The sequence below is a fragment of the Thunnus thynnus genome, chromosome 16 (genome assembly GCF_963924715.1).
Source record: "Thunnus thynnus chromosome 16, fThuThy2.1, whole genome shotgun sequence".
NCBI lineage: Eukaryota > Metazoa > Chordata > Actinopteri > Scombriformes > Scombridae > Thunnus > Thunnus thynnus.
Window position 1 is genome coordinate 7,576,071 of NC_089532.1, and position 22,035 is coordinate 7,598,105.

Here is a 22,035-nt window from a genome sequence, read left to right on the forward strand (position 1 = left end):
CTGTTTTGGGGTTGTGGGGAAAACAAAACTGAGTCTTTTGCAGAATGGCTTGAACTCTAAGACTGTGAGATGAGTTACACACACACTTAATCTCTCAGGTGGGGTAACAAAAAGTATAAATTCTCACATCAAAGACATTTGTCTCCATTTGTGGACCTACGTCAGTACAATAGAGTTCGTAAAATTGTTGGTATTGGCATGTATCTACATTTAATTCCTCTCTCATACACAATAAAAGTGAATTGCTTTAGAGTCTATGGATTGGAATAAAACCAGCTACAGATCTTTAAACAAACAAAATCACAAAATAACCAAACACAGACCCCCACCAAGCCACTGCTACTTCCCAATAAATGACACAAAGCAAACATGGCACTTACTTTATTCAAATCAAATTCATGAATCACTGTAATAATACCTATAGACCAACATCACATAACATGTGAATCATCTGATTGATAATCACATAATGATCAATAAAATGGTCACATTGTACTTCATGCACTCATATGCTGGAGGGTGTTCTCATAATGATTTAACAAACTCACATTAAAGATTAAATGGGTCATACATCTACACTCCAGTTCATGTACACGAGCCAGTACAGAAAATATATTTCTAATGCATTTAATCAACTTTAGTATCTGGAACTAGCTCGATGGGGAAAGAAATTGCAAGACAAATATCAACAAACATTTTTTCTCAGCCACAGTGACACTGATCATTCAAAGAGAAGCATAGCACGTTATCTTGGTTTCACCTGTCCTAAATCTGCAAACTAACTGGTCCACAGCCCAATTTCCACCACAGGACCTGACACTGTTAGCCAGAGCCTTATAAAGTCTCTATTATGGGGAAAACATTTTTTGAAAGTAGGCCACAATGGTCCTCGTGATACAATTTTACAAATGGACTATGTTGTCAGAACAGCCACTTGGGAAGACACACTATCCAAAGTGATGGCAGCATTCAGTGTGAAATCTCCATTCTTACCATAATTTTTTGTTACAACAGTTTTTAGTTGTAAATTAATAAGCATTATTTTTTTTTAAATATCACATTATAAACATGCTGACTCAGCAGTGGCTCCAACAGGCCCCAGGTGGTTACTGGCTTTTGAAGGATGGTCAAACTCACTTTGGTTGACGTCCAACAATCGAAACAGGTCATTACAATCTATTGGCAGTAGCTGGCTTAAGCCACAAGAAAACAAAACACTCAAACATGGCCATAGGTTCCGGTGTACCATTGAGATATTAATTTACAAGTAGGAACCAAAGCCATGGCACTTTAGTGAGTAAAACACAAAATATCAGTGGAGCAGGTCCTGCTTTGCTTCGAGGGACAAACTTAGAGTTGGCTGGTCAGACTTGCTCTGCCACAAGTCGAAGAGAAGGAGTCATTAGATCCTGTTAGCATTAAAAACACTGTCTGTTTTTAAGTGGAGTCACACATCTTACAAGTTTCACTTTGAACCGTTGCATATTTATACGGACGAGGACGCAGCATGTGCTAAATTTCCATGGAACAGCATGAGTAAACTTATGATAAACTTACTCACTGCAATAGCAAAATGCTTTATGGTACAGTGCTATAAAATCAGTTTTCATGTGAAAGTGGAACAGCAGTGGTACGAACTGTGACCCTCTAAAAGGTTTCTAATAAATAATGTTCCATTACTGGGAAAAAGAAATACATAGCAACATTGCATAAAACAACCCAAGGCACGCAACTTTTCCCTTTGTTTACAGAGCGGTGCAAAGGCAGAAACTCAAGATCTATGATATTAACTACCTAGTGCTTGGTCTGAGAGTGTGTACTAGAGGGAGGTACTAGAGTGGGCCACAGCAGCCTGCTGAGAAGCTGGATGGGATTGTGTCCTGACATCAACTGACACGTTGAAGCTTTACTTAAAAAAAAAAAATAACTTAGTGCAGGAAACGGATGCTCATTTTCTGTTCCACATCCACCTTCTCCAAAACCTGTGAAAACAATCAAAACAGAGCAAGTTTAGTTGCCAAAAAACAACTGTATGTCTATGTTGTGGTTCTGTTATGTGTAATAGCATGACAACTTAACTGCCAGGCTTAGAGGCTTACTAAAGAGCTTAGCCAGTATTAACTGACACAAGCAAACTGTAATTATAAAAACAGTATGTTTGAATCCATTTGAAACTTGTTAGCAAGTCTTCACACAAATAATGAAACTATGTGCTCAATATAATGAATCCGCGGCCAAAGTGAATAAATCCTGCACTGCTTTCATAGTAACTAAACAAGGATACAAGTTTGCATATGCAAAGCCATCGTGTACTGGGTAAAATGTGTCCTTGAAAAACATTTTTTTCCTGTTCTGTGGCCACTCCTGGGCTTAAGTTTGTTTCCCCACTGAGGCTTCTGGTGCTAAAAATGTATGTTCTCATGCTAGTGGTATATGACCAGGCCTTTTATATAAAAAAGCATCCATCAAATACCATTTGTTATGTTGTTACTAGTTTAGAAACACTTAAAAATTAAAGAATACAGTAATATAAATAAGTAGGTAAGTAAGCCGTGCATGTGAGGACAGAACACAAAACTTGCCTTGATGAACTCATTGAAGGAAATGGAGTTATCTCCGTTCGTGTCGGCCTCCTGGATGGTCCTATCAGCAATGCTGCCTAGCTGTTCATCTGAAATGTTTACTCCAACCATCATCCTTAAAACCTGTGAAGAATAAACAAGATGTTATTTTACAGTTAATGAATACTGGTGGAAAAAAGTTCCTGGTTTAAAGATTAGATAATAGTCATGGTGCATGCATTTAAGGACTACACAAGATAATTAGTAGTTATTTTGGTTAAATGGCAAGTAATTAGCATCCACACTCAACGTGTATATATATATACTATATATAAATTACAGTGAACACATTTACTGAAAAACAGGCACACAAACATTAAGTAGAGCTGCACGTTAAGAGTCTTAGAGGCTCGTGCATCACACGAAGCAGGCGACACAAATGTTTTGCGCAAAACAAGAGATCTGTCTGAGTCATTGAACCCCAAGCTTAAAGCAATTACAGGTCACACAATGTCACCGAAACCGAGATGGCTTCACAGAGGGACGACAAATAACACGGAGGGAGCACAGAGGAAGCCAAAATACAGGATATTAGGCTGTCTGGGAAAAATCAACCTGTAGTTAAGATGAGATATCACATCATTATCAGCACAAGGGCAAAGTCTGCTCATCAACATGGAAATCTCCCTCTCTCTCTCTGTCTCTCTCTCTCTCTCTCTCTCTATAGAGCTCTTTGAAATAGATATTGCACAATAGCATTTGTTCCTTTGTTAAACAAGGAAGAGATAGCAAATATTACCATAAGGAAAAGTCTTTGAAAAATACTTACTTACCATCTGATTAATTTACTTTGTTTCAACAAACTGTACTGTGACTCAGCATTCCTGTTTACATCACAAACCAAACCACTCACCTGGAGCAGCTCATCCCGTGAGATTTTGTCATCCCTGTCCAGGTCATACAGACGAAAAGCAACTGGAAAAAAAAAGAAAAGTGAAAATATATAAGTCATAAGAAACACACTAAGCTCATGTTATGAAATCCTGTAAATGTTGATGATACCGGTCACTGGCTCCACCCAGACACGCCTGCGTGACCGAGCTCTACACTCACATAGCAGCTTGTTTGTCCGGCTGTTGAGTGGCTCACTGGCAGCAGCGTTCTTGTTCTTCTCATTGTCCTCTATTGGTCTGAAGTGAGCCAAGGTCCGCATGAAACCTCTGAAGTTAACCTGGTCCTCCCTGGGAACCGAGAAAAATCATTATGAGACAATAAAAGGATTTCAAGTAGGGGAAAAAATCATTTACTGAAAGTTTCTAGATAGCAGAAAATAACCAAACACTGATTTTGTAGTGTTAGCTCAGATTATTCCCACACTCGAGATAAACCTGTGTGGGCAGCACAATGAAACCTCCCAACTAGTCGTAACCTAACACCATTCCACAGAGTAAAACACTCTTCACCTCTATTCTCAAGTTGTTCTAAAGCAAAAAAAGCCAAAACCAGAGAAACAAGAGCACATCTGAAAGCATTAAAAGCCATGGCTAAAATTAAGACGCCTACACATCTGACTTTTTTGGATTTTAATGATACATCTGCCAACATCTGGTTTTCAACTTCCACACCGATAAAAAAGAAAAACAGCTGCCAAATATATAGAGAGAACCTGCGGTGCTCGAAACCCCAGTTGATTTTTTTTTTTTCCTACACAGAACTGGCAGAAAAGACTGAAGCTTCTCAAGTCTGCAGTCTAGGAGCCGCAACTGAGAAGCATGACAGGCTGGTTCGGCTTTGTGGTGGTTGTGACTCAAATGTATAATGCGCACTCCTGCGAAAAACAAGACCAATAACAGGAACAACTCACCCTTCAGGAAAGAAGGCATTGATGATTCTGTCTCCCAGGGGATTAATAGCCAACTCCGGGATCCTCTGGAAATCTTCTCGACTGCAGGATGAAGATATGATGGAGTGAAATCGCAACATAATACATTTTAAGAAATAATGTCAAATTGTTCAATTAAAATACTACATCAAACTATAATAAACTCAAAAAAGGAGAACTGTCCATATAACCAGCATCTTTCAGTTCTAAAAAGTGTTTTGGCTGCTAAAATAGATCAAGTGAAGTCAGTGAAATAGCTTTTTGTCTCATTGTAAAGTATCAGTGGAACCAGAAGTTGGCCTGCTGAGATACATGTAAAATCTCACTGTTGTGGCAACTAATGGATGACAAGAAAGTCACCTTGAATATAAATGAGGCTGATACTGACTGCATTCCGTGACTTAAAGCCTCAGGGCAAGATCAACTGGAAACAAGACTTGTTATGTGTAAACACAACATTTATCAAAAGACTTTTGGTTCAATGACACCGCAGACAGATGATTTGATTGCTTTTTTTTTACCCTTGAAAGTCTAATTTGCAAATGAATACTCAAATCAGAGTGGATTGCAAAACAAAGTTTCACACTAAGCAGCCTTAATGATTACCAATGTCTTCACCTATTGCTGGACTGAGGATAGAGCTAGAAGTTAATCACAAACTGTAGAAATTTCACACTGACGTCTCAACCGGACACTCAAAATCTGACAGTGCTCAGATAAGTTTTGATTATGAATCACAGTGGCACACATCTAAAGATGACTGAAGTTTTGCTAAACTGTGACTGACCACCTTTGTGTAATGACAACACAGTGTCACTAACTGACTGAAAACAGTTTTAAAAACAACTTTTATACACTTTTCAGCAAATTTGTCAAACACCAAAAGAGTAAAATCTATTAAAATACTTGTTCATATGAATTCAATTTAAAATGCCCTTTTGTTTATGCTTATTTCTTGTATTTACTTCCCAATTATGCTACAGGAACAACAACATTCTGTACCCAATGGTGACAAAAACACACTTTCTTAATATAAAGGGAATTAAACAGACAAAGCTAAACATTACCTGAAGACATCTTCATTTAATAACAAGTTTAATACCATATAATAATAGAGAGTGACCTGGTAAAGGAACCAAACCAGCTAAGTGAAAGTTTCACATTGGTGCTTATTTATATGATATGACTGCTTACCTGAGGGTGCCGTTTTCTCCTTTATCCAGACTGGTGAAGCGGCTGTACAGGCGAGTAATCTGACTGTGGGAGACTGCAGGGAGGATACACAAGACGGCAAAGATGTTACTAACAAACGACCTGCAGATGACTATGAAAAAAGTAGGCAGGCAAAATAGCCTTTCGCCTGATGACTAAACATCACTACACTATCAGAAATCATTGATAACAACTGTTGGGGATTATGTGGTTGCACAACTTCCCTGTTTAATTACTTTTACTGTAACTGTCTACCTGCAGTGAGTGTCAGCGATAATGTTTAAGTACAGAGTAGCTAATGTTTCTGCGTCTTCATCGTCATCTTCAACACAGGAATTAGTCTTAAGGCCACAACTTACAGCCAGTCTCCTTCTTAATTTCCTCAATTTCCTCTTCTCGCAGTAACGTGGACGCTCGGGAGCCCATGGTGAAACGTTTTGGATTGAGCAACCAAACCAGCTGTGAAATAATCTCGACCCGGACCCTAGCAAGCAGGCTAACTTAGCGAGCTAAAAAAAACTGCCTCGCTCGCCCTGCTGTGAACAACAGGCCGTTACAGCAAGAGTTTAATCCAATCTGCCGTTTTCTGTCCTCCTAGCGATGTAGGTCGGCGGTTATTCAGTTCTACTATTACAGCTTTTGTACGGTCCGTCGTGTTTTCATGTTATGGGTTTCGGTCAGGTTATCTTCCTGTTTTATGAAGTGGGCAGGCATTAAATGAAGCCACCTCCCTAACAATACGCAATATTTTTTTTTCCTAGGATGGTGAAGTCATGACCCGCCCTACTCTGCCTGTGATTGGCTAGTACTCCTTACCTTCGTTGTTTGGGTTGGTTAGATTTAGGCATGTGGAGTGAGATTGGCTAGGATTAGGGTAAGGATATCAGGGAAAGCCAATCAGAGGCAGAGAAGGGCGGGTCATAACTTCGCCATCCTTGGAAAAAAAATTGGTTACAGGACGTTCTCTGCGGAATTTGGTAGCACCGTTTCGTGCCTGCTTAAAATTGTGTAAAAAGTGTTGTAGCTGCATAATTATGTTTCAGCATATTTTTTGTCTCAGTTAAACAAATAAAGCTAATACTTACAATTATTAGCTTTATTATTAAAGGAAACCAAGGAGTACACATTATCTTCATCCATCCTGCGAGAGTGACCGTCTCAACTCTAACACTCAATCAGCCTTTGAGCTGAAAATATAGATATTTCACTTCATCACTTTATCTTTTGTGTTTTTTTTTTTGTTTTGTTTTACATATATAATATAATATATAATACTTATACATAATTTTATTATAATGTGATTTATTTCACTTTTTAGTTATTTTGTTTGATTTTATCAGTATTTGAGGCATTTGAGCTAATAAAATATCTAAATTTCAAGGCGAACACACATAGAGCGGATTTAATGCCAATATCTAGTAATGAATCATCACGTCTAATGATCAAAACGTCCAACTGTTAAAGCAATAAATTACCTTAATAATTAAAGAGCTCCTCCAGAAATATTTTTAAAATGTAAAAAGTAAAATATTCTACTTTGAATTTGTATCTGATATGTTCCATTAGTTAAAAAAGCAACTTCTTCTTCCCCATTAATAACAATACAATATAATATTAAAAAACAACAACCCAGAATTGGATATACAAATAATGATAATAATAATAATAATAATTTTAAAAGTTTACCACATGACACAAAATGTCTCTTGTGTAAGTTGTACATTGGACGATGGTGGTCCGATTTAAATTTTTCGATTTAAGTACCACTGATGTTACTCACTGTTTCACTGTTTATAACGATGAGTAACAAATCCCTAAACTATGTTAACTTTTTAAAGTTTTTTTTATGTCTTTCCTTTTTTCACTTGTTTTGAATATTTTTTGTCTCTCATTGATTTATTTTGTATTTTTCCCTTATTTATAAATATTTATATACTATTTTTTGTTGGTCTTATCAGCAATCCTGTATTGTGTTGTGTAGTTGTTTTGTTATTTATTTATGCCATTTTTTGTTGAATAAAGTTTTGTATTAAACAAACAAACAAATAAACAAACAGACAAACAAACAAACATTGTACCGTGGTTGCTTGCAAAACTAGCTGTGATGTCATAGTGTCATCTTGTACCTAAACGTCTTAAACAATAATAATAATAAAAAAAACAACAACATTTATGAGTTGAGGGGGATTTTAATGTAATTTAATGTGTACATAAAATAATAAGTATTCACAGCCAAACATCAGATAATAAATATTCACAACAAATAATGAAAAGTGAAACATAAAAATAAATCTAATGATAAAAATATCAATTAATAAATACTATAGTACACAGTGAGATTAATTAAAGGTCAAACATTATAAATGGACAGGTCAAATAATGAAGTCAGCCATAAAATAATAAATAATAAATCTAGAGGTAGAATATAATAAAATCACTTATCAAATAAGAAAAGTCCAACAAATAAATTAAACATCTTTGTGTTTTAAATTTTGAGCTGCAAGTGAAACTTTCACCACTAGATGTCACAATTTCATTATTTCATGTGTACTTTAATTTTTCAATGCAGCATTCAGTTGATTTACAAAATGCAGCTGTCTATCAAAACCACACAACCAACGCCCCAAACAGTCAGCAGAATCTGTGGCTCCAACAGGAAACAGGCTGATGTCATCATCTCTGCAGGTATTTAATCTGAAACCAAAACATTTGACCAGTTTGACCAATTCAATTTCTGACCTGATGATATCACAGGGATGATCACCAGGGTTGCAACAGCTCATCCAAAAGGGGAAATTAATACATGCATTATATCAATCAACCGTATTAGTTTGGTAAAAGAGCTTTTATGTCTGCTGCTCCTTATACTTGGAATCTTCTACAGACTGAGTTAACATCATGAGTCACTGGTTTCTCTGCGCAGGTTTAAAGCTTTGCTGCATCATCATCATCTTTTCTGCCAGTGTCAGTGAGGTTTTTGGGAGGTTTTTAATGCCTCAGATTGCTGCAGTTTCTCAATCCAATTCTACTATTAAGGTTGTATGTTTATTTTCTCTTTTATTGTAAATTTATTCATGATTTTATTATGTTATACTGACTAACGAGAGGTCTGTCTGTATTGCTTGTTTTTATGTTGTTTGTCTGAAATGTTATGCTGCTGCCTGTCTTGGCCAGGACACTGTTGCAAAAGAGATTTTTAATCTCAGTGAGGTTTTCCTGGTAACACAAGGTTAAAGTAAATAAAAATAAAAATCCATCCAATAGCTGTTGAAACATTTCACTCAAGACTACAAATGTCAACCTTCAACCTGATGGAGGCAGTAAAGTCATGGTGTCATTAAAGTCACCAGGATTCGTTCTCTGTAACCCACAAATATCTGAACCAAATTCCATCCAATATTTTTTTGGAGTCGTGTCACTTTGCTGGTGAAATATTTCAACATCTCAAACATCTGGATTGGCACAAAATGTTGTACAAGCAGTCACGGTTGACAGAAGATGGATCCTGCTGAGTTTGATGATCCACTGACTCTTCATCCAGTGTCATCATCAGGTCAATATTTGGTCAAATATCAAACAGACTGACTTTCTTTTAATGAGTATTTCAGCCTTACAGAGCTGCTAGCAAGGCTGTACGCTTGTAGCAGTCATGATTGCAATCTATTATTGAAAATCAGTCCACTATATTTTAAAATAAAGTGTAAAAGCTAAATGAAAAGCTGAAAAAATATCAATCTTATTTTTTTTTTATCTAACATTGGTGAATAGAGATCTTATCACTAGATGAAAATTCATGTCTCTCACGTCTCTGATGTTCACACTGGGCAAAATTCTCAAACAGAAACTTTTTAACATTGATACAATGAGTGTAAATGTCTTGTCCCTTTTTGTATATTGTTGCAGTTCTTTTTAAATGTTCAGTATATCATTTGCTAAAACATAATCAAGGCTTTGTGCTATAAAAAAAAGGGGGAAGCGGGTAATTTAATGTGGTCAAGACCCAAAACACAATTCAGTTTCCCAGCACTAAATGATTCTCAGACAGAAATATCTTGTAAAACGTAACAGGTGACAAATAATCCCCATGAAGTTCACAGTAGTTTATGGTAAAAGGGGATGTTTGTGTCTCTATTACGCTCTATAACTGGTTTCTGATTGTGGGAAAATGGGCTCTAGGTAGATTTTTAATCCTCTTCTGAAGACTGGTTACTATTATATGTAAAGAATACATGTACGCTAAACAACAGCAATGTTAAATATCATCTCTCACAAAAATTGTCATTAGATGTTAATAAAAACAAACAATATCAATAGAGGTAAAATAAGAGTCATTTCGTAGCAGTTTTGGTCTGTTGGATTTTATTTCAAGATCCTTGTATTACAGCAAAGTCTCTTCAGGATCAACAAACATTCAGTGTTTAGTGGTTTGCCCTTAACATGTCAATCAAACATTCATAAAGCTGTGAGCTGCTAATAAAGCTGAGGGCAAATTTTCATCAATATATCTTGAATCAGAAGCAGTAAAATATCATCCACAAACCATTCACAGTGATAGTGCAACTCACCATAAAAACAAGTAAAAAAAATCTCACTAAAATCAAAAAAACTTCACAAATCTTTAAAAAAAAAAAAAAAAAAAAGTTATAGTGTATTGATAAAAGAATAACGTTGACTCCACGTCAGATTGATTGGTAAGAAGTGCAAAGAGACGCCTCGTCTGCTCGGGTCTTCCTGCGTGAAGAACCAGATTGATCTGAGGCTTTAATGGATTTATAGAAATCCTGTTTACTTGCTGAAATGACATTCTGAGTCCATGGCCAGCTGGATTCTGCAGAGACACAAGACAAAAATATTAGTTTATCTTTTTAAACCTTCACGGGGATAGCGCCTTGGAACTTTGTATTAGTTTAACTTAGTTTAACTGAGGTTTTGGTAAACATTCGGACTGCTTGGCTGCGACTAGTGAACACAATTCAAAAACAGGATATTCAGTGTAGAGTGGTCAAACATTTTTGATCCATGACCAAAGCTACATAAAAGCAGCTTGTAAGAGTCTGTCTAATCCGTGTTTATATAATGTAATAATGTTTATACATCATAAACAGAGTGATCTACTTGTGGTTTTTACTGCAAAACTTTGATATTATTTATGGTCTAACTGTAGTTTTAGGGGCTTTTCTCGTCAATGCATCTTCAACTTTGCTCTTTGGTCTGTTTTTTGCTGATCTGACACGTAACTTCCCCCTATCGGAATGGTATTATCTTATCTTACAATTTCAAATAAACAACAAATATTGAAGAAGAGCTGAAGAATTATGACCAAAAAAAAATGGCATAAAAAAATCCAGGTCCAGGCACTCAAGGTAGGTTTGAAAAATAAAAAGGCCTTTATTTCAGTGGACTAGTCATTAAAAACACCCCAAGAACCCACACCCACGTGTCAGCTTGCACCTTGTTTAGGGTGTGGAGACAGAGAGACTTTTATGCCTTTTTTTGGTCATAACTCTTCCGCTCCTCTTAAATATTATTCCCTTCCATGAGCACCAGTGGTTTGAGGGACACCAGCAGCGCTCCTGGTACTTAACACAATAACAAATATGATGATAAACGGCTTTTTCTTAAGGATCAGGCTGGCAATAATCTACGTTTTATGTTTTATATCTATCTTTTGGTTATCATCAACAAATCCCATAAATACAAGAATATAAATGTCACCAGACTTTACCTTCCAGGTGTGGAAATAACTGAATATCCCACTGTGTGAATTTAAAGCACATGGCTGGCGTTTTTCTGTATTTTTCTTATTGTTAACAAATCTCATGTGCAGAGCCATAAAATGGTTCAGCACAGAGCAAACATGCTCATACTCCACGTCATATCCTTTAACATTAAATTTAGTTTTACATAGATTAAACTAAATATATAAAAAGAGTTATGACCAACTGAAACACACCACAATCAGATTACTTCTTCTCCTTTACTCTCACATCAGAACGATAAAACCACAAATGCAACAAATAGGGAGGTTAAAAAAAAAAAAAAAGGGAAGTAGACTGTACCTTTCTGCAGGGTATCCTCTCTCACACATGTTCACCAGAGCGTACAGATGCCTCAGAGCGTATTCAAACTGAAACACAAGAGAACATGATATGTCAGAAATGTTTCCCAGTCTGTGTTTCACATGATTTCTACCAGCTGTATTTGTGGCCCATTCAAAATGTCAAACAGTTCCAGAAAAAGGGGGAAATTTTAAAGAGTAAAAACCAAACAGCAGCATGAAAATACCCAAGAAGAACATACTGTGTTGAATTCTTACAAACATCTCAATTCTCGTCTCTATATTAAAGGTTGCTCAGTAACATGAGGCCATGTCACAGGAAACTCAGATGGAGGTGGGGCAATAAACACCTTCTGTATGATATTTATTTGCCTCATCTATTTTATGATCTCCTTTTCTGATCCTGGATATTTTCATTTTTAAAGGATACAAAAAGCACATAGAGGTTACATGAAATTACAACTACAAAAGATTAACTTGGTTATATATCATATCAAAGTGGCGTGTATGGAGTGGTGGAAAGAGCACGGCATTTAAAGCTTTTAGAGGGTGGTGGTGGGTTTTTTTTTTTTGGGCCTTTACAAAAATCAAAAACACAAGAGTTAAAGTGTGAGAAATGGATGAAACTGTGTGTTTATCTGCTCTAATATCTTCCAGACGCCAAAAACATCTGTGGTTGCCTTCTTTTTTTTAACTTCTGTGCGAAATCTTTAACCCATTGTTTAAAAAAAAAAACAACTGCTAATGTACTACGCTAGAACGTAAAGTTTCACAAGCATATCAACAGTAACTAAGGGGGGGCGGGGCTTAGTTAACAGTCATTGTCATTCTGGTTGCTGCCTGATCAACCAGAGCATCTGTATCCTCTACATTTCTCTCACACTTCTTTTTCCTGCACCTCTGTCGTTCATGATCATCCAGGTCATGTGATAAAGTCAAGAAGTCAAGAGGTCGAGTTTATTCTGCTCTCGCTGCTTGCTGCCAGTCTCTCTGCTTTAGTGTTAGCTGAATGCAAAAAGGGTGAATGTCTGACACCAACATATGAATAGCATGTGAAACAGATCTGGCATTTCCCCTTTTTGAAGAAAAACCCGACACTTTGTCATGTGAGTAAGTTTCAACTAGAAGCTACAGATGAATCCTGCCAAAGCTGTGACCGATCAACCATTAATTTTATACATTTGGACAGGGTGGCACCACTTTAAATATGCAGATTCTTGCGTGCAGCTCTACCTCAGTTTTGTGCCAGTTGTAGCAGTTGTGTTTGTAGTGGTTAACCGCAGCCTTGTAACACTGATGCTGGGTCAGTTCAGCTCTCTCGTTGAGAATCTCCTCGGCCTTGAGCTTGTCGCCAGTCACCTTCTCGACAACTTGGCGCATCGTCTCAGCCATCATCTCTCTGACCTGAACACACACACACACACACACAGAAACATACACACACATGTTGGCACACATTTAGAAATCTGCAACGTGGGAACTGTCATGGTAAATTCTCCATTTGTGCACTCACAACCCTGTGATGAATCTGATTTGCATGGCCCGCTTGAACAGACATTAACAGAACAGACAGGAAACATGCAAACTTCTGCACACAGCCAAAAAACACCAGATAGACTTGAAACAGAGATACCTGAGAAGGAAAACTCACTGAAGGCTTTGCCATTCTTTACCTTGAGGTGAGCGTTGATTTCCATCAGCAGCCCTCTTACACGTGTGATATCATTGGAGGCCATCATCTTCCTCTTGAGGATGGCCAGAGGAACGTCAGGGCTCGGGGTCAGATCGAGGTTTGTAATTGGCTGCAGGGTCATTGGAGCTGGCTGGCTGTTTGCCTTGTGGTTTCCCTGAAATGCTACGACCTTCATGTGGGCCAGAGTCTGTAGGGAAAGTAAGACACTCTAGATAAGGACAGGAACCCAAACCCTTTTCCCTTCACCATCCCTTTTCTGCCAGTCATCTTTGAAATAAAACGGTACCTCTCCCAAAATATTTCTTGGCTGGAAACTCAGCAAACAGACAAAAAAGTATTTTGTTCATTTTAAATAACTCTACATTTTCAGCAGCGTTCGTTCTTTTCTCTCACCTTGTTTCCGTACTGCTGGACGTGGCTGGTGTTTGTGTGGCTCTTTACGATCTTGAACTGCTTTAGCAAGGTTTCTTTTGACAGGTCCTCCTGAGAGCACAATGAAAAACAACATCACAACCAATTATTGGCCATTTTTTTGAAAATATGACTAATCATGCTGAAAACTTCTCTTTTATTAAGGGATAGTGTTCAGGTGAAGCCGTTTATTTTTACATAATTGTGTGCACCCTTTTTAAAATCATAATGATAACTGAAATCACCTAAATGGCCCTGATCAAGGGACCTGAGAGAAAAGGTGGTTGAATTTCCGCCACGACTGCCAGGAAATTTGTTTGCGTTGCAATGAAAAACCCACGCGCAACTTCAACTGAAGTACAGGCTACTCCGCAAAGACGTGGTGTTTCTATTTCAAGATGCACAATAAAAGAGGTACTTGAATAAAAATGGGCTGCGTGGTCGAGTTGCCAGAAAAAAGCTGTTACTGCGCCACAAAACAGCCCGCTTACAGCACCTAGACAAGCCTCAACACCTCTGGGACAGTGTCATCTGGAGTGATGTGACCAAAATTGAACTTTATGGTCACAACTATAAACACTATGAATGGTATATCACAAATGATTAAAATGTTCTGTAGATGAGATTCAAGTTTCTGTTTTGTTATTCTTGCATACTGTAAGTACACAGATTGTATCTCTGCTCATGCAAACCTCAGACTTTAAACCTGTTGGTTAAAAACAAACCGTTGCTACTGATTTTGGAAACGATAACCGTCACCACTTCCTGTTCCTGCTTATTTTACTCCAGGTGTACACAGGAAATAAACCTATGTATCACATATATTCAGAGTTGTAATTGTACTGTATAATATCAGTCAGCAGTTGTATAATTACCATTAATTGTATAAATATATAGGTGACTAGAAAAGACAATGTTTTATGAAGAAAATGCAGTTGCTAGCTCGCTGCAATTGCTCATATTTTTTTGGAAACTGCAACCACAAGCAGTGTAAACAAGTTAAAATTGTTTAAAATCTGAATTATTTGCATGTGGAACTTTGTATTCGAAAGCAACTGAAGTTGGAGCACTGAAAGGGTACGAAGTGTCTGTTGAAGCTGAAGAGACGGAAGCATTTGAAGTCTGTTGAAGTGTTATTTCTGAAAGCATTTGAACATCTAGTTTCATGTTTAAACCCTGCAGGCAGTTGAATTATCAGTTTGCATGCAAACAGTGAAAGTACGAACAGTTCAAGGGTAACATTTAAAGGATGACATTTAAAGAGAATGAGATGAAAGCACTTGAAGGGAAGTTAAATTGTAAGTCATGTATAATTCAGTAAGTAAGTAAAGTAAAACTCAGTAAAGTTCAGTCACTATAAAACGTGTCATTTAATTAATATGTCAGTGTATTCAGGGATAAACTCCTTTTAAACTTACTGCCCTTATTAAGTGGCAAAATATGACATCACTCACCACATCAGAGTCCTCCATCCAGTTAACGCTGTACCAGTCTCCCAGGTACGTGTCCCTCTTCTCATCATAGTAGCAGGCATAAGAGGACTCATGAGGGTTGGCAGCTGTGGTGGCGTACACTGAAAAACACAGACACATCCTCAGGTTATAATGTGTAACAGTAGAGTAGAAAATTATCATTTTAAAGCAGGAAAACCTAAACATGACTCACATGTCTGCCTCTAACAGGTAAAAAAACACTTGAAAGACTACACCTGAAGTTCTAATGAAGAGTTTATAAACTTTAAGTGTCAAAATGTGATGTTAAAACTGTCTTTGGTTACAGATGATAAAACCAGGACCTTGATCCACGTCCTGTACAGGTCCTGACTGTTATGTTCATCACATGAGGCCGAGCACATGACACAGTGACTGGGCTCACAAAATACCACGAGCCATGACGCTGACCTCACAGTCTGAGCAGAAGTGACAAACGACTAAGAGTGAAAAACTGAAGTAAAGTCCACGAACAGTGCTGACCTCAGTGTATTATAGTCAGGATATCACTACTATTACAAAACAAATTGTGCTTCATAGTTGTTTTTAAATTCAACATCAGATGTGGGTGAAGTCAAACTGTCACGAGGGAAAGTCAAGTTCATGTTGTTGCTGAATGAAAAAGGGTTTCGTAGAGTTCATCGACCGAAGCTTCTTATTGATCGTTGAAGTTCCCTTATCTCTGTTTTACTGGAAAGTTGACTCATCCTGATGAGATTCATTTCAACTCACCGTTAATGTTAGCAGGCAGGTGGTTCATCATTGATCCCGACTCACACGCCTCGATGTAGAACACCATCTGTGTGTGTGTGTGTGTGAGGAAGGAGGTTGTGTGGCAGAAAAACAAGACAACTGTTATGATCTGATCTTCCTGCACAGCAACATAATCAGCTGATTGGATTTTACTGCTCAGCCACATACTGTAGGGCATGTATATACATGTAGGCCTGAGAAATTACACAACAGCATGCGTACCCTTTTGTATTTCTTATTTGTGTGCATGTATTTAATGGTTGTTTGGAGGTCGTCAACTTGGAGCTGCAGAGAGAGAGAGAGAGAGAGAGAGAGAACAAAAATACTTTAATTTGACAGTTTCAGAGCAGATAATAAGCTGACGCGCCAGATGGTTTGTTACACAGAACCATCTGAGAAATTGTCCTTGGAAACTGTTTAGAAAGTGGCAGGCACTTTCAAAAAATACTTGGCAGGTGATTGAATCCTCACAGGATACCAACTGGTCAGAAACATTGGTGGTGTTAAAAAAAAAAAAAAAATTATAGTTGCAATGATTAGTCGATTAACCAATTACTCCATCGACAGAAATCTCAGAATTTTCTGGTTACGGCTTCTTAAATGTGAATATTTTCTGGTGGCCTTAAGTCACTATCACAGTAAACTGAATGTCTTTGGCGTTGTGGACTGTAGGTCGGGACAAAACAAGACATTTTAGGCTGTATCTCGGGCTTTTGGGAAATTTTTCACCATTTTCTGAAATTTCATTGACCAAACAACTTATCGTTTAATCGAGAAAATCGTCGACAGATTAACTGATAACAAAAAATTAGTTGCAGCCCTGAAAAAAAAAAAGGTATCATTTTGGTTATCAGTGATTGTTTTGCTATCTTGTTGGATTACTTTGGGGGGTACTCAGGAGGTAGAGCGGGAAGATCAGCGGTTTGATCCCCACTTCCTCCAGTCCACATGTTGAAGTGTCCTAAGGCAAGATACTGAACCCCAAATTGCAGGTGTGTGTGTATGTGTGTGTGTGAATGAGCTTTAGATTAGATCCGTTGCATGGTAGCCTCTGCCACCAGCGTAGGAGTGTGAATGTTGACATGTATTGTTTTGAGTGGTTGAAGACTAGAAAAGTGCTATATAAGTGCAGTTTACTTTGAAGTATTGAGAAAAATATCTATATATGGTAAGATATTCAAATATATATATATATATAAAAAGACAACTATTCTTGGGCAAGAGACATCTGAGTCACTCAGGGCTTATCTGACACAACATAAGAGTTGGTTCCTGGTTTATTTTTTTTTTAATGACAACTAACTGGCTTGTCTGTGTCTGTTTCAGTAAGTTCAGGAGGAGTGAACGTGAGAGAGCAGGAAGTAAAAAGTGCTCACATCATCATTAGGGAAGGCCAGAATGCCTGGGGCCCCGTGATCGGTGAAGTAAACAAACACGTGATCTTTGGGCCCGCTGCAAAGACAAAGAGAACAAGTTTAGAAAAACAAAACTTTATAAACCAGATATGTGCTGTTCAGATTCCTTTTATCACTTGCCTCTTTAACACTTTTCCAGAGCCGCCTTTGACTTTTGAAGAGTCGCCCTTCAGCACTGCCAGGAAGTTTTCAGGGGTGACATCCTGCAGGAGAAAACCAGGATGTGCGGCGCATGAATCACAGGTTAAAAAACAAAGTTTGCTTTTAACATCAAAGTCTCTTCAAACAAACTGCAAAACACTGATTCCTCCGTTATAAAAGATTCTATGGATTTGCACTCTTGTACAAATATTTGCGCTGAAGCACTCACCTCCCCGGTGTAGTCTTTAGGAACTCCCTTGTACACATCTGTGCCATTTGGCCTGTTGATCAATATTCCAGGGGTGGGGTTGCTGGGAACAACAATATGATTCAGATTATTAGAGGGAAGTGCGAACGGCTGACAAAACACTTCTACATGATGACGGGGCCACAGATGAATGATTTACTGATCAGGTGACAGTCAGACACTGGTTACAACTCCACAGCGCTTCAGGTTTTTCCTCATTCACTGCAAAAAAAAATCACGTGCTGCTCAACATGAAAGCCCTTCGCATGAACTTAATGAGAAACATCTCTAGTGAATACTGGAGAAGCTTCAGCTGTTAGTAATTGTGTCACCGCTGATTTGAGAAAACATCTGCACTCTCGCCTGCACTGTTTTAATACAAGTTAGTTATTAACCTCGAATCCAAATAGAGACCGATAATCACGTCAGCCAACGGATATAAAAACAATCAATGTTGCATAACTCGTCTCAGAAACTTGACCTACTTTATGTCGAGGTGTTTTGATACGTGGACACGTCGCCCAACACTGAAGTTAATAACAGCAGTGTTCCTCAGCCGATCACTGGTAATTACTATTCAATCAATCAGCAGTGTGAATAAACTGTTCACATGAGCTTCCATCTAAAAAAATAAATCAACAACTTTCATAATAGAGTAATCGTTTACATATTGCAAATAATATAATAACTATAATATATATATTGAAAACAGTATATTGTAGTTATTTTATATAATTTAGCCTTTAATTGCATTTATTTTACCTATCTCATTGTTTTTTTATTTTGATTTCTGTTGAGTGGTTGCTGTAACACTTTAATTTCTCTTTAGAATTAATAAAAGTTATCTATCCATCTATCTATCTATATCTCCATCCATCTGTCATTTGTCAAGAAAACATACACCTGTTACAGCTTCTCAAATATGAGGTTTTGCTGCAATATCCCCGTTTTAGATCACTGCATACTGAATATATTTGTTTTTGGCCTGTTGGTCAGACAAAACAAGACATTTGAAGACGTCACCTTGGACTCTAGGAAGCTCTGATGGGCATCTTTCACTACAGAGTAATTGAAAAACTAATTAACAGATCACCAGATGATGAAAAATTATTATTTGCATCTCTAGTTAACTATTTGGAGATAATCAACATGTAGAGTTTACATGTTTCTCCTATTGCCTCTGAATTCTATATAAGTCTTAATCTAGACATACAATAAACTTCTCCATACAACAACACTGACAAGTCAAAACTGAACCTGGGTGTGTATGTTTTACACTCTTGCTTCTCAGTGCATGTCAGGGCTTAACATTGATCCTGATTCTGACTGAAACCGATGGATCCGCTTTCACTACTGCTCCTCTGTCCAGTCACCATGTCAGTAATATAACTCCAGGCACTCAAAGCCCTGAAGGAGCACCAAAATTAGTTCCTTGTGACTTTTCTCTTTTTAACTCATCTTGTTTGCAGAGCTTCCTGCTTCGAATTCTGCTGCTCAGAAAATGAAGGACGCAGGGACGACATGCCACAGCGACTTGAGAAATGCCAACATGAGAGTGCAATTAATATGTGTCTTACAGACGAGCAGCTCTTTATGAAGTAGGGCTGCAACTAATGACTATCAATTCATCTGATGTTTATTTTCTCAACCCGCTGATTTATCATTAAGTCCAAAAACTATCAGAAAAGCCTGAGACGATGTCATGAAATCGCTTCATTTTGTCTGACCAACTCTCTTAAACCTACATTTTCAGTCTACTGTCACATGAAACAAAGAAAAAGAGCTGTTGCTCAATGTAGAGAAGCGGAAATAAGGGAATGTTTGAGCAATTTTGTTAAAAAAAAAACAAACATGTAGAATTAGGAAATAATTGCAAATTATTTCTCCGTCAGTGGAATAATCAATTAATAGACTAATTGTTTCAGTTCTTCTGTCAAGTTTATGTAGTTCAAATGTTTTCTGATGCTCTGACCCATGGAAATTATAAGTGTCATCATTACTCATTAACTTTAGTGCTTAAGTCTGTACAGCGCCTCAAATTTTGCTATTTAGAACAGTAACGCACCATGTAAATAATGAGCAAAGTTGTAAGTATGCTTTTAACTGAAACATGCAACATAGCATGTATTAGTGATTTACGAAACACTTAGAAAAAATATAAAACTCTGCGTTTAGGAACTGAGTTGGATATATAAATATATATAACCTTTATTTTCACATTCGTGTAACGTGTAAAGGGGAAGGAAAGAAAGCCAAGTCAACTGACAGAACGTGACAACAGTAGAGCTTTAGAACACTTATGGGGAAGAAGGAGTCCTGGTATCACAGAGATAAAGTAACATAAAAAAGTCAACTCACTCCTCACTGTTTGCCAAGTCATCGTACATCATAACCACAATCTGCTCATCTGGGATGCCATTCTTGTGGACAATCTGGTAGGCATGGCAAGCATCAGCCTGAGAGAGAGGAAGAGAGGGAGGAAGAGAGAGAGTACGGGTCAGCAGCACATTATCACCATTAGTCTCTGAGACTGGAGAAGCTCTGGGAAAACAAACATTATGAAGGGGAAGTGGCTTATCTGCAGCTGTGAAAGAAGTATTCAGATCCTTTACTTCAGTTTACCAATACAGCAATGGAAAATACTCCATTACAAGTAAAGTTCTGCATGAAAAATCCTACTTATATAAAAGTACATAAGTATTAGCAGCTTGATGTAGTTAAAGTATTGCAGTAAAAGTAGTGTTTTGGTCCCTCTGACTGATATATGATTATATATGACATCATTATATTATTAATACTGAAGCATCAGTGTGTAAGCAGCATGTTACTGTTGTAGCTGCTGGAGGTGGAGCTAGTTTGAACTACTTTATATACAGTTAGCTAGTTTAGTCCAGTGGTTCCCAACCTAGGGGTCAGGCCCCTCCAAAAGGGTCACCAGATAAATCTGAGGGGTTATGAGATGATTAATGGGAGAGAAAAGAAGAAAAAACAAAGTTCTGATACACAAATCTGTTTTCAGTTTTTGGACTTTTTCTCTAATCTTTGATTTTTGGTGAAATATTGAAATGAAACCATGTGAGATGTTCAGAGGAAAAAAATCACTATTTGGTGGAGCTGTTAACAACTCATAGACATCTGAAATGTGACCCTGACTACACACTGTTGTTTATAAAGATGTCAAAAGCCAAAAAGGGTGGAAACCACTGGTTTCATCTTTAACAATGTGTTATATTTTATATTAAAAGCTTGTTATATTATCCATTGTGTCAAATCTTCATCTGAAAAGTAACTAAAGCTGTCAAATAAATGTAGTGGAGTAGAAAGTACAATATGTCCCTCTGAAATGTAGTAGAGTGGAAGTATAAAGTAGCATCAAATCTCAATATTGCACTTAAGCACAATACTTGAGTAAATGTTCTTATCTGAGGTGCTCTTATCAAAAAGAATACTGGATTATTAAGGAAACAATAGAGTCATGCACAGTTTGCACATGATAAGGTGACATTGTGGCAAAGGTTTCGTGTGGTTTCGTGTAGTTTCTTTGTTGTACACCTCTCACCTGGTGTCTGTAGTTGTACCAGCCGTTGGAACCGGCTACAATAACAACCCAGTTTTTTCCACCGTCTGGCTCCTCGGTGGGAAATGAATTTACAAGCCCGAGACCCAGGCCGAGCAGGGCGAAGAGGACTGACCGACACATATCCTCGGCTTCTGTGGGAGCCCTGTATGGATGAAAGGGTAAATTAATACCTCTCCTCGTCACGTCCCCTCCCAGAATAATGGTAGCTTTACTAGCTGAACTTTCGGGTAGCGACAAATAACGATAGCTAAACAGAAAAAAACACAAACTCACCACCTGATCGCCTCTATGTCACATGATAATGATATCTATCCTATTCCGGGAAAGCTAACTTGGCTAACTGGCAGCACAACAAGCTACAAACAAAACGGTGAACTTTAAAAGCTCAAACAAAGCTATCAAAACATACTCAGAATTAATATCAGTGGAAAAAAATAAATATATATATATTTTACCTTTTGTTTGTTGTGTTGCACGTAGAAGACAGCGGAGAACTACATGTACATCCTCGTCAGGAAACACCGGGATATTTATACGTGACGTCGGGAAAAAAAACGGTTGATAGGAATGTCACCGCAGCAGCCAATCAGAG

At 37.6% G+C, this 22,035-nt stretch overlaps 2 protein-coding genes across 2 annotated transcripts; both read right to left on the bottom strand.

Annotated features, from left to right (window-relative positions):
• Window positions 1-365: 365 nt before the first annotated feature.
• Window positions 366-6,366, bottom strand: chp1 (calcineurin-like EF-hand protein 1). Its single transcript, XM_067613965.1, has 7 exons — window positions 6,015-6,366; window positions 5,638-5,710; window positions 4,426-4,506; window positions 3,675-3,802; window positions 3,475-3,536; window positions 2,583-2,705; window positions 366-1,982 (listed from the first exon to the last, which is right to left on the bottom strand). The coding sequence occupies exons 1-7, from the start codon at window positions 6,079-6,081 to the stop codon at window positions 1,929-1,931; spliced, it is 588 nt and encodes a 195-aa protein (XP_067470066.1). The 5' UTR covers window positions 6,082-6,366; the 3' UTR covers window positions 366-1,928.
• A 3,631-nt stretch (window positions 6,367-9,997) lies between these two features.
• lgmn (legumain) lies at window positions 9,998-22,023 on the bottom strand. Its single transcript, XM_067614683.1, has 14 exons — window positions 21,899-22,023; window positions 21,423-21,585; window positions 20,222-20,319; window positions 17,846-17,927; window positions 17,596-17,678; window positions 17,437-17,512; window positions 16,283-16,345; window positions 16,040-16,106; window positions 15,272-15,390; window positions 13,800-13,889; window positions 13,387-13,593; window positions 12,947-13,117; window positions 11,715-11,782; window positions 9,998-10,483 (listed from the first exon to the last, which is right to left on the bottom strand). The coding sequence occupies exons 2-14, from the start codon at window positions 21,561-21,563 to the stop codon at window positions 10,441-10,443; spliced, it is 1,308 nt and encodes a 435-aa protein (XP_067470784.1). The 5' UTR covers window positions 21,564-21,585; window positions 21,899-22,023; the 3' UTR covers window positions 9,998-10,440.
• Window positions 22,024-22,035: the final 12 nt, after the last annotated feature.

Bases quoted from the DNA above. Each gene is read 5' to 3' on its own strand.
- chp1 (XM_067613965.1), bottom strand. From the start codon at position 6,081: ATGGGCTCCCGAGCGTCCACGTTACTGCGAGAAGAGGAAATTGAGGAA. The intron at 3,803-4,425 runs GTGAGTTGTTCC...CTCGGTTCCCAG, and splicing joins AATGCCTTCTTTCCTGAAGG to GGAGGACCAGGTTAACTTCA. The intron at 1,983-2,582 runs GCAAGTTTTGTG...TTGTTTTCACAG, and splicing joins CCTTCAATGAGTTCATCAAG to GTTTTGGAGAAGGTGGATGT.
- lgmn (XM_067614683.1), bottom strand. From the start codon at position 21,563: ATGTGTCGGTCAGTCCTCTTCGCCCTGCTCGGCCTGGGTCTCGGGCTT. The intron at 17,928-20,221 runs GTGAGTTGACTT...TGTTGTTCCCAG, and splicing joins GACTTGGCAAACAGTGAGGA to CAACCCCACCCCTGGAATAT. The intron at 13,594-13,799 runs GTGAGAGAAAAG...CTTTCCCTACAG, and splicing joins TCCAGCAGTACGGAAACAAG to ACTCTGGCCCACATGAAGGT.